General features: G+C 47.6%; 2 protein-coding genes across 3 annotated transcripts in view; one reads left to right on the forward strand and one right to left on the reverse strand.

Moving 5' to 3' along the window:
• Positions 1-3,893, forward strand: MSTO1 (misato mitochondrial distribution and morphology regulator 1). 2 transcript variants are annotated; one of them, XM_079329403.1, is made up of 14 exons: positions 1-139; positions 230-353; positions 438-492; positions 863-938; positions 1,019-1,067; positions 1,260-1,359; positions 1,440-1,557; positions 1,648-1,782; positions 1,887-2,039; positions 2,513-2,644; positions 2,725-2,909; positions 3,065-3,163; positions 3,240-3,358; positions 3,579-3,893. In XM_079329403.1, the coding sequence occupies exons 1-14, from the start codon at positions 65-67 to the stop codon at positions 3,815-3,817; spliced, it is 1,659 nt and encodes a 552-aa protein (XP_079185529.1). In that variant the 5' UTR covers positions 1-64; the 3' UTR covers positions 3,818-3,893. The 2 variants fall into 2 exon arrangements, with proteins under 2 accessions (XP_079185529.1, XP_079185530.1); XM_079329404.1 differs by having other exon boundaries at positions 3,068-3,163.
• The window catches only part of LOC306813756 (GON-4-like protein), a 26,929-nt gene continuing 13,397 nt past the window's right edge, over positions 3,808-17,339 (reverse strand). Inside the window, exons 18-32 of the mRNA XM_079329356.1 lie at positions 16,784-16,928; positions 16,485-16,635; positions 15,764-15,880; positions 12,838-14,532; positions 11,890-12,136; positions 10,908-11,089; positions 10,160-10,357; positions 9,410-9,553; positions 8,084-8,227; positions 7,742-7,861; positions 7,402-7,515; positions 7,026-7,233; positions 5,752-6,289; positions 5,111-5,213; positions 3,808-4,655 (exon numbers count right to left, since the gene is read on the reverse strand). Coding sequence (XP_079185482.1) covers positions 4,506-4,655; positions 5,111-5,213; positions 5,752-6,289; positions 7,026-7,233; positions 7,402-7,515; positions 7,742-7,861; positions 8,084-8,227; positions 9,410-9,553; positions 10,160-10,357; positions 10,908-11,089; positions 11,890-12,136; positions 12,838-14,532; positions 15,764-15,880; positions 16,485-16,635; positions 16,784-16,928 — 4,256 coding nt within the window. The 3' untranslated portion in view covers positions 3,808-4,505. The remainder of the gene's footprint in view (positions 4,656-5,110; positions 5,214-5,751; positions 6,290-7,025; positions 7,234-7,401; positions 7,516-7,741; positions 7,862-8,083; positions 8,228-9,409; positions 9,554-10,159; positions 10,358-10,907; positions 11,090-11,889; positions 12,137-12,837; positions 14,533-15,763; positions 15,881-16,484; positions 16,636-16,783; positions 16,929-17,339) is intronic.

The raw sequence follows: 17,339 nt of genomic DNA on the forward strand, positions 1-17,339 counted from the left end.
GCCCCGCTGGGTCCCCGCCCGTCCGGGGCGGTCCCGCCGTGACGCGCTCCCGGTTCCTGCGGCGATGCCGGGGGAGGCGGTCACGCTGCAGCTCGGGCACTACTCGGGCTGCGTGGGCGCGCACTGGTGGGGGCTGCAGGTGCGGGGGGAGCTGCGGGATGGGTCGGGGTTCGCTCTGATCTCTCGTTCATCGCCGTTTATCCGCGTTTATCGCCGCCGTTCCCCGCAGGCCGCCGCGCTGCGCAGCGCCCCCGAGCCCGCCGAGCTCCGCGCGGCCGCGCTGCTCCGGTTCGGGCGGGGTCCCGGCGGCACCGAGAGCCCCACGCCGCGGCTGGTGGCGCTGGAGCTGAAAGGTAGCGCGGGGTGGGGATGGGGAGGGGGCTCGGGGGGAACCGAGAGCACCGGGCGGCCCCGCCGTGACCGGGCTGTGCTTGCAGGCGGTGTGGGCTCGCTCACAGCGGATGGGGCGGGAACGGAGCCTCCGGTGAGCTGGTGAGTGCGGGATGGGATGAGATAATGGGATAATGGGATGGGATAATGGGATGGGATGGCATAATGGGGTGGGATAATGGGACGGGGCTGTACAGGATGGGATGGGATAATGGGACGGGACGGGATAATGTGACGGGACGGGGCTGTACAGGATAAGATGGGATAATGGGACGGGATAATGGGATGGGGCAGGACGGGACGGGGCTGTACAGGATGGGATGGGATAATGGGACGGGACGGGGCTGTACAGGATGGGATGGGATAATGGGACGGGATAATGGGATGGGACGGGATAATGGGATGGGACGGGATAATGGGATGGGGCAGGACGGAACGGGGCCGCCGCAGCTGCCGCCTCTCTCTGCCGCAGGGACGGAGCCGTGGCCGATTACCGGGAGCGCGGCCCGGGCGGGGGCTGCGCTCCGCGGGACACCGGGAGCCGCCGGGTGAGCGCCGATCCCGCCCCGCTCCCCGCCCGCCGCCCGGAGAACGCCCCGTAACCTGCGCGCCGGGATTGTTCCCATAGGGAGACGCTGCCCAGGACGGGAAGGGGGATCCCGGTGCTGCGAGGCCAGGTGTGTGCCGTGGGTTCGATTCATTGGCTGGGATGAAGTTGGAGAAAGGCAGAATTCCGTGGAAAACTATGGGATGAGAGCGCTTGGTTTATAGAGAGCAGCAAATGGGCTAAAAAACTGGACAAGTTAAAAAGTGATTTCTGCATTCACAGAGCTGAAAGGATCTTTGCTCTCCCATCTGTGTCCTTGCAGGGTCCCAGGTCACTCCTTCCATTCGCCTCTGGTCTGATTTCCTCAACGTGCCCCTGCACCCCAAAAGTCTCTACGTGATCAAGCAGTACCTGCACGATGGGTATGGCCAGGAGCTGAGTTTTGCCTTCAAGGATGAAGAAAAGGGATAAAAAACTCCCTTTTTACATCTTCTTCCCTTAGGGATTGTGGTTGTCTGGAAGCCTTTGGGCAAGGTGAAAGTCTCCTGCAGGACCCTGCCTGTGTTGAGGAGTTGGAAGATCGGCTGCATTTCTATGTTGAGGAGTGTGATTACCTTCAGGTTCCCACCTTTTCCAAGCTCCTTTTGCTTTCAAGAAACTTTCTGTTAAAGATGAAGCAGGATCTGAGGTGCTGCCATTGTTTCCCACAGGGGTTTCAGGTCCTCTGTGACCTTCACAATGGATTCTCTGGAGTTGGTGCCAAGGTGACAGAGCTGCTCCACGATGAATATTCAAGGAAAGGGATCCTGACCTGGGGCCTGACTCCAGTCCTGAGTCCTGGGGGAGTGAGTATGGGGAGAACCAACACTGCCCAGCCTGGCTTTGACAGATTTTTGTCCACACTTTAAGATTCTAAAGGCTGGATTATTTTTTTTTTTTTCCCTCCCAGGACCCTCAGACCAGTTTTTACAGACTGATGAACACAGCCCTGGGCATTGCCCACCTCTGTCGTCACAGCTCCTTCTTCTGCCCCCTGTCACTCAGTGGGAGTTTGGGAATCAAGCCACAGCCTCCTGTGACATTTCCATACATAAAATATGAGGTAAGTCCTGCACTGGGATCATGGTTGGCTTTGAACTTGTCCACCTTTACCCCTCTCAAAGTGTTTTCTAGGCTTTTTGCTTTCCTGCTTTTCCACTGGAACTTAGCTGCCACTTTTCAATATCTCTAGTTTTCTTCTTTGGAAAATATTGACATATTTTTTTTGTTAGCTGTGCTTTCTGGTAGGGTGCTGCCTGCAGGGTTGGCATTATTCTCCATGCTTGGAGTAACTCCAGCCTCACTGGAGCTGTAAGGAGCCAAAGAAAGATAAAGAAATGGGCACTGATGCATTTGTTAACAAACAGCTGGGCTGGAATTGCTGTTAAGACAGTGGCTGCTTATCCCAACCCTGACATAACTGTTTTAACAGGCACAGTTTTAAAGGCATAATTTATAATTCTGGCTAAGTTAAATACACAAAACTGGGTTGACCTGTGAGCTGTCCTGTTATTCCTGCCTTTCTCTCCTCCCCAGGCCTCCCTCAATTACCACAGCAGTGCAATTTTGGCAGCAGCACTTGACACCCTCACAGTTCCCTACAGACTTTGCACCTCCCAGGGCTCCATGATGCACTTTGCTGACTCCCTCACCTTCTCTGGGAGGAAGGTGAGAATAAATTCCAGCTGTTCTGCACACCCCCACTGCCAGGAGGGTGTTCCATCCTCTGCTCTGTCCTCCAAATCCAGGTTGTGGCTGCTTGGGCAGCTCTCCCCTTCCCTGCCTTAGCTGGATCCTTGCTCCCTGATATTTTAAGTGCCCAGCAGCAGGAGATGCCCTGGAAGCTTCTGTCCTGCTGGAGGGAGCAAAAAGGCAGCTGCTGTTTTGCTCAGTCTGTTGTGCTACGAGGAATTTGCCAAGAGAAAACCAGCAGGTAAAAAAAAAAAAAAAAAAAAAATCAGCATTTGAACTGCACTGGAGGAATCCACACTCCCTCCATTGGGGAGGAGCAGTTTAGTGACTGAGTGCTGCTAATTTTAGAGCAAAACAGCTGAGGCAGTGATGGAAAACTCTGAATTTTCTTTGCAGCAGCTGCTTGGGCCAGCCCAAGTCTCCCCTGCACAGCTGTGAGAGCTCTGAGGAGGTGCTGCAGCAATTCCTGCACACTCAATTCCCAGGAGCTTTCAGGTGAGCACAGGAGCTGCTGTTTTCCAACAGGGAGCACTTGAAGGAGCTCTGGGTAATTTCATTTATCTCCTCCCAGCACATCCCACGTGCTGCAGCAGCCCTGTGACACCAGAGCTCCCTTCCCCCAATTCTTCTCTCCTCTCCTGAGCAGAAGAGGTTTCCTCCTGGACAAAGCTCAAGCCTTTTCCTCAGCAGGTAACAACTGTGCAACACAAATATCAGATCCTAAGAGAGGTAAAAAATGATCCCATTAATAAAAAAAACAACCTCTGGAGAGTGTTGGAGGGTTACAGGTTGGGGAGTGTTGGAGGATTATGAGTTTTGAGTGTGTGGAGCAGCTAAATTTTTGAACTTAGAGTGAAGCAGCAGAAAGCAGAAAAAATTCAGGTGAGGATTTTGCTCTGTCCTCCTGCAGGTGTGGAGAGCATCCCTGTTCTGGCAGCTCTGCAGAGCTGCTCTGGGCTGCAATCTCTGCTCTCAGGGCTCTGCCAGCAGCTGCAGGCACCCCCAGCACAGCACTGGAGCAGATCCTGCATGGTTGGGATGGAAGAGGATGAATTCCAGGAGGCTCTGGAGGAGCTCAGGACTCTGGCTCAGTGCTATGAGACAGATTTTGGAGCAGGTGGATCTGAGGATGAAGCAGATTCAGATTAATCCACTTTTATTGCTGGGGGAAGTGAGAGTGGCTTGAAGATCACTCCCAAAATAAAGGGAATGGTTTTGGAGATGGTCCAGCTGCTGCTTTCTTCTCATTTCACCAAAAATCTTCTTATTTCTGGTCTCAGTTCTCCAGATATAGTTGTGTTGCAAAGGAGGAAAGCTGCTTTTTTTTTAAATGTATTTTGGTTGGGGTTTTTTTTTTCCAACTGTGCAAAGTGGATTTGCTCTGCCCATTTTCAAATAAACCCACAAAAAATAAATAGAGAATTCAGACTGTAACTATCTCACATAGAATCAGCACAACTTAGAAAAAGTCATATGTTTGTTCCACATGAAAACTGACATTTTAAGGTACAATATTTACAGCTTCTGGTCAGAGAATGCTGGGCCCAACCTTCACCCTGAAGCCAGGGCAGTGTCCACAAGTTCTGTTGTTTCACTGCCAAAATTCCTCAGGGAGGTTTTAGAGAATTTTCTCTTCCTTCCTGCCTTTGGTTTGGTACAGGCTGGAAGTGCAGCAGGAAATTGAACCAAAAATAAAAAAAAATTAAAAAAAAAAAAATAAAAAGGAAGGTGCTGTCTCAAGTACCTGTGCAAACTTTTTTTTTTTTCCACAACACCTGTCTAGCAGCAAACTGGCAAAAAGAAAAAAATAAACTAGTGCAGTCAGTAGTTTTTGAGCTCAGTCATCAGGTTCTTCCTCAGAAAGCAGAAGATCTTTATCTGACAGCTGGTCTGTGTTGCTGGTGCTGGTGGCATCTTCCTCATCCTCAGAGCTGCCATCACAGGATGTGTGGAAAAGCCTCATCAGCTCCTTGAACCTGTGGGACACCTGCAGAAAAAAAGGGAAAAAAATCCAGGGTGACCTGAAAGGTGTCATGGAATTTCATATTACAAACTTCAGGGTGTTTTGTAACAAAAAAAAAAAAAAAAAAAATTAGTACACATTGGTATTTCATACAGGATTCAATCATAAAGAGAAACAAAAGGTTGGGTTTTTTTTTCTGGAAAAATAGTTCCACCCTCCAGGTAAAATTTGGCATTTTGGGAGGATTCAGAGACAAAAATCTGATCTTTTGTACAGGAGCCACTGAACCAAGTCCAGCAGCAAATGTGCAGCTCAAAGAGCAAATGTCACCCTGGCAGCAGGACCAGGGCTCCACTAAAACACAGCAGAGTTTGCTTTTGATTTTGATTATTTGCAAATGAGTTGATTTTTTTAATCAAATTGATGTTTAGGAAGATTGAAATGATGGAGAGTCCCTCCCTCCCCTCCCTTTCTCTCACCTCACTGGTTGTTTTGTTGCCCAATTTTTGGGAGATGGCATGGAAGGTGTCCAGGTGAGCTCCTTTCTCCTGGCAGCTGGTGAGGATGACTCTGTCAGCCTCCCTGCACAAAAAAACTCAGTGAAAACCCAAAAACAGCAGCAGCAGCTTCAGGCAACCCCAGCCTTGTGCCAAACTCAGCAATTCCTGAGCAAATATCCTCCCTCTGCATCTTCTGCCACCCTCAAAGGCAGGATCCAGCTCAGAGCTGCTTTAGGTTGGTGTTAGTGGTTTGAAACTTTTAAAATTTTTAGGTTTTTTAAAGGGGGGGGGAAAGGAGAATCAAAGGGGAAAGGAGGAAAAAAAGGAAGGGAGAGAAAAAAGGGGGAGAGGGGGAAAAGGGGGGAGAGGGGGGAAAAGGGGGAGAGGAAAAGGAGTGAAAAAAAGGAGGAAAAAAAAGGAGGAAAAAAAAGGAAAAATCTTCTCTCCCAACCCAAAATGTGCCAAGCCCAGCCCTGCCAGGAGCAGCCAGTGCTGCTGCTGGGCTGAGCCATGTCCCAAGGGAGGGGGGCAGGGAATGGGGGGTACAGATTGAAAATCCAGGAACCAGTGAGAGCTGGGGGAGACCCTGAGCACAGAAAGGGGCAGGGAGGCAGCAATACCTGGTCCAGAGCACCACCTTCTCCCCAGTGGAGCTGACTTTGCTGTTCTTGGCACAAACTGTGGCCTCTGCCACTCTCTGCTGCTGCTCCCTGTGCCCTGGACCAGCTCTGGCCTCCTGCTGGAAGCTGCTGCTGCTATTTCTGCCCTCAGGAGCAGCTCTGTGCTGGGAATCCAACCTGCAGCTCTCACTCTGTGCTGTTTTGTTGCTTTTTGTGCTCCAGCTTGGCTTTGTTTCAGCTCTTCCTTGCAGGGGTAAAGCAGAAGATGCCTGGAATTCTTTGGCTGCTCCTCTGGGTTTTGGTTCAGGGTGATGCTCTTCAGTCTGGCTCTGCATTGGGGAATTTGCTGCTGAATTCCCCTTTAGTCCCTCAGTGCAAGGGCACTCTTTGGTTTCTTGAGGTAGTTTTAGAGCAGTTTTTTGTAGCTGTGGCTTGTCCTTGGCATCATCCACAGCTGCACTGGCACCTTCTGAACCCTGGGAAGGTTTTTCACAAGATCCAGGTCTGCTGGAAGCCACCCTTCCTTCCAGGTGAGATCCTGATGAGAAACCCAAACAAGGTCAGAGAAGCTGTAAGGAAAAAACCCTGGAGGTTTCATTCCCTGATTTGGAAAAGGATTTTTATTTCCAGAGCCTAATGCTGAATTTGAGAACAGTTTGGGAGCAGCACCTGCATTTTTTCCCCACCTGTAGCTCAAAGCAGACAATCTACAGCCAATTTTCCTCAAAAAAAATGAGGAAGTGATGAGGATTTAAAAAGTGCATTGCCCAGAGAAAACCTCTCTAGTGCTGCTCTTGACACCCTGGTTACAAACCCAACTTCTGTCCCCAACAGCAGCATGAGCTCCAGGAAGGAAAGATCTCATTTTGGTGTTTATTCTGCCATAATTGAGTTTTTTCCTTGTCTGTACCAGGCTGGAGATTAAAAAAAATAGCACCACAGAGATTGTTTAAAGGCAGATTAGAGACATGGTGGTTCTGAACTGCTGTGCTAAAATGGAAACTGGAAAAGAACCAGCACCATGGAATGGGGACTGGAATATCCTGACAAGAAAAGCTGAAATGGAGCAATCATTGTGAAATGAGAATATTCTCTAGGCAGGAAAAGTTTTGTTGAAGGGAATGCTCAAAGGGTTTAGATCATCCAGAGTGGAGGAGTGGAGAAAAAAAAGAGTGAAAATATTATTAAAAGTTCTTATTATAATCAATAAATGTGTGTGAGAAATGCCTGAGCCTCTGCTCATTTGTACAGAGGCAGACAAAGATTTCACCCACCTGGAGACAGAGATTCCATTTTCCTAGAGACAGCTCTGGTTCTGCTCTGCACATCCTCTCCCTCCTCTCTGCTCTCCAGGTTTTCTTCTCCAGTTTCCTTTGACATCCCAGGATCTTTCCCCTCTGGTTGGGGACTTGACTCTGGATGAGCAAGGCTGGCAGGCAGCTCTTGAGAATCTTTGTTTTTATAAAATTTGTTTTCACACACCTGCAAAAAACCAAATCAGAGGCACAATCAAGGCTCTGTCTACCCCACCCACAGCTCAGCCTTTGTTCCCCAGGAATTCCTGGCTCTTCACTTTGGAATTATAAAATAAAATTAAATATAATTCTCATTATTATTGTTGAATTTGGCACTCCAGGCTCCTCCACTGACCTTACTGCTACAGTGGCTGCAGTTCCTCCTTTTGCTTTTCTTCAGCTTGAGATCACCACTCCCTTCATGGCAGGAACAGGAACATTCCTTCAGCCCATCCACCCACTCCAGCTCCTGCAAACAGACAGACTGAGCTGACAGACAGACAGACAGACAGACATGGAACAGGGGGGATGGGGAGCTGCAGAGAACTGAAGGGATGATGGCAACAAAGCACAGCAGAAACATCCCCATCCCATCTCTGCCACTTCTGGGAGGTTGTTGCCAGCCTCTCAATAATTTATAATTTATAATTTATCCCTCATTCATTTTTTTCAAAGGTAAGAAATACCAGGCTCACCTTATCCTGCTGTTGGCCTCCAATCTCTTTCCTCTTCTTGTTTCTGTTGGCTCCATGAATTTTGGGTGGCTCATCCTCTTCTTCCACATCTGGCAGAGACACCTCTTCAAACCCATCAAACTGCAGCAAAACAAACAACAGCTGCCCTCAGGGGATTAAATTTTGTTTCCCTCAGAAAACAAAAAATCCCGTTCAGAAATTTGAAGAGTTTGCTTCAGTCCAGCAGCTCTCCCACCCCACTGCTTCCCTATCTCTGGAACTCCACTCTCTAATTTTCCAGTTCAAATAGGTTTTTTATCTCTGTTTTTCTCATGTCTGGTTTTAGGAAAAGGATTGTTCTACCTCATATTCCTTCTCTTCTGTCCAGTTGATCTCCTCAAAATCCCCCATGCGACTGGCTGAGGGACGAAGGTGATCAAAGAAAACAGAGAACTCATCCTGCAGGTGGTCATGGCCCTTCAACAGCTGCCACATCTGGGTCTTCAGCTGGAACAAAAATCCAGAAAAAAATGAGTCTCATGGCATCTCATTGTCCTCTGAAGGGTTCTCAGGGCAAGGGGAGTAAAAATTCCACAGCTTGTTACAGCTGCAAGATGGGAATTGGTGCTTGCAAGGGAACAACTTCCTGCATATCCTGAGATCATCCCATAATGTTTGACAATGCAGGATGTGGCCAGAAATGTGGATTCTGTCACCATCTGTTAAACCAGCTGGGGCAGTGACCCTGATCTCCCTGGGAGATATCTCCTGTTAATGGGCCATCATTAAACCAGCTGGGCAATCATCTTTACCTTTCCCATGACCCACCCTTCATCCAGGAGCTATCACCTGTTAATGGGCCATTGTTTAAAACTGGGTGTGGCAGTGATCTTTATCTCCTGGCACATATTATCTGCTAATGGGCCAGCTTTAAACCAGCTGGGCAATCATCTTTATCTTCCCACAGCCCATCCTCCCTCCAGGAGATATCTCCTGTTCATGGCCATTGAGTCCCAGTGCATGACTGATAAAATTCCATCATCCCACTGGGAGATGCTCCAGCCAGGGGAGGAGCCAAGCCTTTCCTACCCAGATAAAAACTGAGATTTTGGACACCACTGGATTGCAGAGGAGAGCCAGACCTTTCTACATCATCCCTGGATCTTCAGAGGAAACTGCACCTTCTCCAGCTGAACCACATCTGCCACTGCAGGAGGATGCAGCCACCATTGAATGGCACTGCTGCCAACACCCTGACTGACTGATGGGTGTCAGCTTGGATTCTGACTCTGGCAGTGTTTGGGATTATTCTTTGTAATACTGTATTTCTATTTTAATTTTCCTAGTAAAGAACTGTTATTCCTAATTTCCCTATCTTTGCCTGAGAGCCCCTTAATTTCAAAATTGTAATAATTTGGAAGGAGTGGGTTTACATTCTCCATTTCAAAGAGAAGCTCCTGCCTTTATTGGCAGACACCTGTCCTTCAAACCAGCACACCTGGGTGCTGAGAGGTGTCCCTGCCCATGACAGGAGTGCAGTGAGGGCTTTATGACCTTCCCAACCCAAATAATTTTATGACCACATGAATTTGAGCTGTACCCCCAAAAAGGAGAATGTGCTGGGCCACTCCTGTGATGTCCAGGAGCAGGACAGGGACCCAGGCTGGGACTAAAAGGGTCCCAGGTTACCTCTGCAATCTCCTGGGGCAGACAGTCTGCACAGCTCTGCAGGACTTTGATGATCTTTTGGTGGTGGGCAGGATTTTCAGCAAAGCAGATCTCCAGCTGCCTGAGGAATTTGCGGCTCTTTTCAAAGGCTTGCTGCTCCTCAAACTGGCCAAAAAAAAAAAAAAGATTCACCCTCATGTTCAAGCACGTATTCCCAAGCATCTCAAATTTACTTAAGCTGTAGAATTCCTGTCCTGGTCTTTGTTTTTCACTGTATTGATGCTCTTCATAAAAGTGGGAAGAGGCAGAGGAAAAGAAACACAACTTTGTATAATCAATAGTTCCATGAAGTATAAAGTTTGGCTTTGTATATAAGATAAGAATGGAACAAGTGAAAAACTTTATCCCACAAAGTGGGAGGCAGATTTGGAGACAGGAGAAGCTCTGTTTGCTGTGATCTCTACAGTCAGATGTGATGCAAGTGGGAAAAGCTGATCCTCCACAGCCACACCCAGCAGATTTACAAACAACACCAAAAACTTTCCAATTGTGATTAATAAAAGCAGCAAGGTAAGAAGTGATTTATTCACCAGCTTCTCTTGCCTTGGGAAGAAATCTTTATCATTTCACTCCTATACAAGCACTCATGTTAAGATCTGACCTCTCATTCCACCTATGCTAAAATCCGACCTCTCACTCCAACTATGTTAAAATCTGACCTCTCTCACTCCACCTATGCTAAAATCTCACCTCTCCTCTCACTCCACCTACCAGCCCACACTCCAAAGCTTGCTCTGGCAGAAGGAAGGCAGCAAAGTCAGTGAGCAGCTGTGGCCAGTCCTGCAGCACTTTCTGCAGGGTGCAGTACAGATCCACGGCCGTCCGTCTGTCCGCGCCGATCTCGAACTCGTAGATCACCCTCAGGAAATCCTCATATTTGCCTGGGATGTGCTGAAGGGTCTCACGGACCTGGGGGAGCAACAGGGCTTGATACCATCCAGGAGGGAAAATAAATTCATCACAGAGTAGCTTGTGTTGGAAAGGATATTAAAGATTAATTAATTCTAACTCCTGGGATTGGAAGAGAAAATTTTCATTATCTCGGGTTGCTCCAAGCCTGGTTATGGGCACTTGTGCCACAGCCTCACCACCCTCACAGACAGGAATTTCTCCCTAAATTCTTTTAATTGAGTAATCTTTCATCTCCCCTGCTCACTGCAATAATTTTGTTGAATAAACCAAATCTCTTTGTAAAGATAAACGAAAGCTCAGCAGAGAAGGAATCCCAAAGCAGACTGAGAAGCTCAGAAATTCAGAAGGTTCTGGTGCTGAGCACTCCCAGCCCTTCACTTCCAGCTCACAGGAGAAGGAGGAGGAAGAGCAAAAGCACCAAAACTCTCAGCATGAGAAATGAAGCACCACCCATGACATGTAAGAAGAAATAACTCCACCCCAGCCAGAACAGTTCTGCATCAGAGAACCCCAAATCTGCAATGCTCCTATTCCTGAGCTGCCTTACCCTGCTCAGGTAAGCCTGGGCAAAGGCCAGGTCCTTCTGCTCCCTCAGGGGATCCCTCTCCAGGATGTCCTCATCATACAGCAGCAGCAGCTTGGATGTGTCCTTGCTGCCACGAGCCCGGCCACGCTTGTTCCTGGTCCTGTGGGAGCTCCTGCTCTTCCCTGGGGCTTTCAGGTTCTCTCCTGTGCAAGAGAACAAGGGCAGTGAGTTGGGTGGAAATGCAGGATGTGGCCAGAAATGTGGATTCTGACATCATCTGTTAAAACAGGTGGGGCAGTGACCCTGATCTCCTGGCACATATTATCTGTTAATGGGCCAGCTTTAAACCAGCTGGGCAATCATCTTTACCTTTCCCATGACCCACCCTTCATCCAGGAGGTATCACCTGTTAATGGGCCATTGTTAAAAACTGGGTGTGGCAGCAATTCTTATCACTGTGGGAGATATCTCCTGTTAATGGGCCATTGTTAAAAACTGGGTGTGGCAGCAATTCTTATCACTGTGGGAGATATCTCCTGTTAATGGGCCATTGTTTAAAACTGGGTGTGGCAGTGATCTTTATCTCCTGGCACATATTATCTGCTAATGGGCCAGCTTTAAACCAGCTGGGGCAATCATCTTTATCTTTCCACAGCCCATCCTCCCTCCAGGAGATATCTCCTGTTCATGGCCATTGAGTCCCAGTGCATGGCTGATAAAATTCCATCATCCCACTGGGAGATGCTCCAGCCAGGGGAGGAGCCAAGCCTTTCCTACCCAGATAAAAACTGAGATTTTAGACACCACTGGATTCCAGAGGAAAACCAGACCTTTCCACATCATCCCTGGACCTTCAGAGGGAAACTGCACCTTCTCCAGCTGAACCACATCTGCCACTGCAGGAGGATGCAGCCACCATTGAATGGGGCTGCTGCCAACACCCTGACTGACTGACATCCCAAAAAACCTGACTGCTGGCATCCCAAAAACCCCCAAAATTCACCTGCTGCCATCCTGTGGGTCTCCACCTGTGGGGAAGCCTCCCTGGCTGTGGTGAAGGCAGATTTTGGCTCCTCTGATGGATCTCCACAGGTTTCATCATCTTTCTGCAAACTCTCCATTCCTTCCCCTTCCTCCTCCTCCTCTTCCTCAGGCTCAGAATTTTCTTCCTGGGAATTCTCTTCTTCAGAATCTCCTTCTTGGCTCAAACGTCTCTCTGTTGCAAGCCAGGTCAGTTTTTCCATTGTCTCCTTAGAAAGAAATTAATTTTTTAAAATCTCATTATTTTATGTTATTGTTTGGTTTGATATAATTCAGAACTTCCTCATGACTCCATCAGCCAATTTCATGGATCAGCTCCAGCACAACTAAAAGTTTTGTTAAGGAACAGAATCCAAACCCCTCCAGAACTGCTTATAATTGTACTGTCCACAATTAAATATCAGCAGATCAGGTATTAAATTAGAAGGATTCCTTAATGATTCCTTCATGACTCCTTAATTATTCCTTAATGATTCCTTCAAGCTCTTAAAAGTTTGCCAAAATTGTGAGCTGGAAAGTCATTTTCACTTAAAATTCTTTTTTTTTTTTTTTTTTTTTTTTTTAAGAGAGCAGCCTCACCTTGCTGCTCAGCAGAGTTTAAATCTGCAGATTTGAAATATTATCTTAAAATCTGTGCAGGGACATCCAATTTTTCTGTATCCAGCACAGTTCCAGGATTTACAGATTTACAGCCCAGCTTCCCAGTGGGATTCCCAATAGGATTCCCAGAGGGATGCTCAGGGAATTTCTCTGTGGAATTCCCAGTAGGATTCTCAGCAGGATTCCCAGGGGCAATCTCAGTGAAATTCCCAGTGGGGTGGGATTCCCAGTGGGATTGGTCCTGGCTCCACAGGGTCTTTCAGGACCCCCACAGCTGCCTTTAAAGGTTTTATTAAAGTTTTATCTTTACCTGCAGTTCTGGCACTGACAGAATAGACTCTTCTGAGGCTGATGACATTTCCTCATCCTCATCTTGTGTAAAATCATCAAAATCATCTTCCTCCTCCTCTTCCTGCCCCTCCCTGTCTCCTGCAGCCTCGGGGCCGGCTGGTGTCCCCACAGACTGACCATCAATGCTGGATGAGTCCTCTGGCCTCCCTGGGGGGCTGCTGAATTCTGCCTCCCCCTCTGCTGGGCAAGGCAGGTTTTTTGGGGAGTCACTGCTGCCTGCTGGCCCAGTAGCCCCCCCTGGCTCCCCCTGCTGCTCTGCCTGGGGAGGGGATGGCAGAGTCTGGCATTCCTCCTCTCCCTTCTCCTCGCAGGGAAGCTGCTCCTTCTTGGGCTCATCCCCACAGGAACAGGCAGCCTCCATGTTCAGCTCCTGGCCAAGGCCCAGCATGAAGTCCTCCTTCCCTTCAGTACATAAAAGATCCCTTTTCTGTGCCAGGTTTGCTTCTTTGGGATCATCACTTGAATCTTCTGACTCGATTTTCACTGATTTATCAGGATCTTTTAAGTGAGGCAAGAGTTCTACAGGCAATGGCTCTGAGGTGTTGCCCTCTCCTTCTCCCACTGCCCAGCTGCAGCAGTCCCCCTTGTCCCCTTTGTCCTGAGTGCCATCATGGGGTGTGCCAGGGTTTGTCCCACCCTCCTCCTTAGGGGACACAGCACAGCAAGGAACAAACAGCTCTGGGGGCTCCACTTTGGGCTCCACTTTGGGAAAGGCAGTGGGAGCAGGGAGAAGGGTCAGCTGCTCCTCCCCTTCACTCTTCACAGCAGCTGCAGACAGACCCACAGGGCTGGGAGAAACAATCAGAGATGGGATGGAAGAGGTGACCAGAGGCTGATTTAAAGGACATGGGAAGGTGGATGGGTTCACCAGCAGGGTTGTGACTGGAATGGCCTGAGTGCCCTGACCCACAGCAGGGTTGAGGGGCTGGATCATGTTGCAGCCATTGCCAATGTTAACCACCTTCACTGTGGTGGCAGGGACAGTCAGGATGACAGGGGAGGGCTGGATCACAGGGGAAGGTTTGATCACTGGGGCAGATTTTGTCCCTTTTTTCCTCTGGCAGCCCTTCCCCACGCAGGCTTTGTTCATTTTCGTCCCAGCTGAAGCTGGTGGTGGCTTGGGCTGCAGAGTCACTGCCTCTGAGGACACCAGAGCTGGGGACACAGCAGCTGGAAAAGCTTGTCTGGAGTCTGGATGGGCACTGGGAAGCACACTTTGGAATTCCAAACCATCCCCACCTCCCACCACAGCTGGAACATTCAAGGGCTGCACGAGTGGCGCCGGTTGGATTGGCCGAGGCAGCTTGAGCAGGACCTTGCTGGGAGCAGCCTCTGACTGGGACAATTTCAGAGTTTTCTGGATGTTGGCAGGGCTGGAGCTGGGCTGCAGACAGGGATTGGGTCTGATCAGGACAGGTTTTAGAGCTGCTGACTTCTGTCTCCTCCAGGCCCTCCTGGAGAATCGGTTGGCCAAAGGTTTCAGGGTGAGCACGAGCCCCTTGGGCATCAGCAGAGGGTATTTGTCATCACATTCTGTGTCTGAAGTTTCTTTTTCTGATCCCAAAATAGCAGATTCTCCACCAGGTGAAGCTGGTGCATCCTTAGTGTCTTCTGCCAGCTGCTTCAGTTCAGCCTGGATGGAGGGCAAGCTTGCCTGGAGGGAGCAAGGATTCATTGGAATTGATTATTTATAGGCTGTTCCTGCATTCCTACTTTCTACAAACAGGTTTTATTTCCTTTATATTACTGTATATTTCTTAACAGCACTTTAAATTCATGAGTTGCACTGCCAAGCCTTTAGGAGACTCTGAGATCCTGAGAAAAACAAGACTGGACTCCTTTATAAAGGTTGCTTTAATAAAAAAAAGATTTGGTGGCAAGGCAACAAAAAAAATCCAGTTCTCTTGATCTCTTGATTGTGTAACAGGAGGTGATGAAAAGAATTGGATTTTATAGCACCTGAGTCCAGCTGTTCCCCTGGCACAGTCCTGCTGACTCACAGCCATCTGTGCCTCCAAGAAAAACCCACAAGGAAAATCCACATAAAATCCAAGTAAAACCCACAAGAAATGAAGCAAACAACAACTCCCCTCCAGCCCTGGGTGCGTGTTGGAGTCTGAAACACACAGAATTCCTCAGAGAGGGATCAAAATGCAGGGTTAGAATTAAAGCCTTTGGATAGATTAAAGTATATTAAGTCATTCATACATGAAATAGAGGTGTAAGTTTAAGTAAGTAAGGAAAAATATGTTTTAAGTGCCTTAAAAAATAAAAACCCTACACATCAGTGCAGAAAACAAGTCTTAAAAACAAATTTCAGTGAGAGCTCAAAAATATAATCCTAGATATCCATGTAGAAAACAAGTTTCAAAAACAGCTTCAGTGAGATTTAGTCATAATAAAAAGATAATAAGAATACTGCTTACATTTTTCAGATAGAATAGGTTATATGCACAAGTTATGCACAAACTTTCCTATTATAAAACTAGAATTCTAGTAGGTTTAGAAGAAATGCTTCAGTTTTGTGGTTTTAGCTCATTGGGTAATTTGTAAATAAAAATTTGTGTATTGCAGTGAGAACTCTCTCTTCCTCCACCATCATCATCATCACTAGCACCACATAAAGAAAGAAAAAAGAAGGAAAGAATAAAAGGAAAAAAAAAACCCAGGGAGCATCTGCCTTTAGGATTCTGTACTAAGCTGCAATTTCAGCCCTCCCAGGAGCTACTTCTGCTTCAAATCAGAATTTTACTTCTATTTGAGACTCTGTGTTTTTAGCATGGATTTGAACACTTGGGCTATTTTGCCTTTACAATAAAAACAACTTTGCAGCAACTAATAAGTGCTGAGCTCTTAAAAAGAGAACAAGAATCAGCAGTAAATACCTTTAACCAGAAGGGAAGTCGATGTTCCTCTCTCTCCATGGGTGCCTTCATCTCATGGGGCTGCATTTCCTCACAGCATTTGAGCAGCACAGGCAGCTGCTTTGTCTTCCTGTAGTACTGTAGGGGACAGCAGACAAGGTGACAAAAGGTGGTTTTGTTCAGCTCACCTACCCAAGAACTGCTGGGATGAAGGAGGGTTGGGATGTGGGCAAGTTTTGGTGTGAATAAAGCAATTTTTTAATAAGGTTCTACCCATAGAAATGTTAAAATGGAAGAAGCAAGGAGCTCATTGGTTCTACCTACAGGAATATTAAAATTCAGGAGCTCACTGCCATTGTGGTTGCTGTCTCAGAGGTTCAGGTAGATGTGCAGGTGTTGTTTCATGGTTCTTACTCTCTCTTCAGTTCCCTGCAGCTTACAGGACAGGATTATTGCCCAGCTGGCTGCAAACCACACTTGTCTTCAAGTTTTGCTACTCAAAAGGTCACTTGTATGAATTTTTATTAGGATTACTGAGCTGCACTCTGTTAATTGGGCTCTAAAGAGTTAAAACAGTAATCTAAGTACTCACCAATCCAAAGGCTAAGATAAATAAAATGATAAATCCTCATTGCTAACAAAAGGATGACATTTTATTTTAAGGAAGTGTCAGCACAAAGAGGCTTCTGGAACACAGAGCAGCTCTGTCCTGCTGGAAAAAACCCCAGAAGGTGCCCCTTACCCTGATGATGTTGTCTGGGGCTCTGTTCATGGTGAGGTTCTTGATCCTCACTGTCAGCTGATGAGGAGTTTTGGTGGGCAGGAGATATTTGCTGATCAAAGGCTTTGGAAACTCAATCCCTTCAAAATGTTTCAGCCCTAAAGCCAACAAGCTGGACAGGAAAAGAGGGAGGGGAGATGATAAGAAACATCTCAGGGAGCTTCTGGGATGTGGCACAGCTCTCCTCAAGGATTGCAGCCCAGAAATTCATTAAATAAATGTAATTTCCACAAATTTTGTACAATAATTAAAGCACCTACTTGTCCTCTGCCTTGGTGAAGACAATCTTATCTCGGTGAGGGTTTGCTCTCAAGGAACAAACTGGCAGCAGCTCTGGGTACATAAAGATTTTCCTTGTTGCCAAAATCCAAGCCACTTGCTTTGGCAAACATGAGAAATCATTTGCTGTGAAAAAAATTAACAGGTAAGGGCAGTTGGGGATGTGGATGAATGTTTTTCACCACTCACTTTTTGAAAATGCTGTTTTTCTTGGACTGTAAAAATAGACTTTTTTCTTGTTTTTAGAATTTGCAAATTTCTTAGTTTGCCCCCTAAGTTTATATCAGCAAAAGGTAAAATTATTTTCCCCTTCCATCTTTCCTTTGCTCTGTAGCAAGGCAAAGACCAAGTGGCCACTTTGAGCCCCCTCAAAGGCTGGAAGGACCCTGGAGCTGAACTGGGAGGGAACTGGTCTGACTGGGACCAGCTGGGATGCTGCAGGGTCCTGTTGGGTCACTGTGAAGGTGCCTCAGTCCCACAATGACAATTTAGACACCCCAGAGCTGCTCCAAATTAGGAATTTCCCTTAAAACACAA

This window comes from Erithacus rubecula (genome assembly GCF_903797595.1).
Source record: "Erithacus rubecula genome assembly, chromosome: 33".
NCBI classification, from domain to species: domain Eukaryota; kingdom Metazoa; phylum Chordata; class Aves; order Passeriformes; family Muscicapidae; genus Erithacus; species Erithacus rubecula.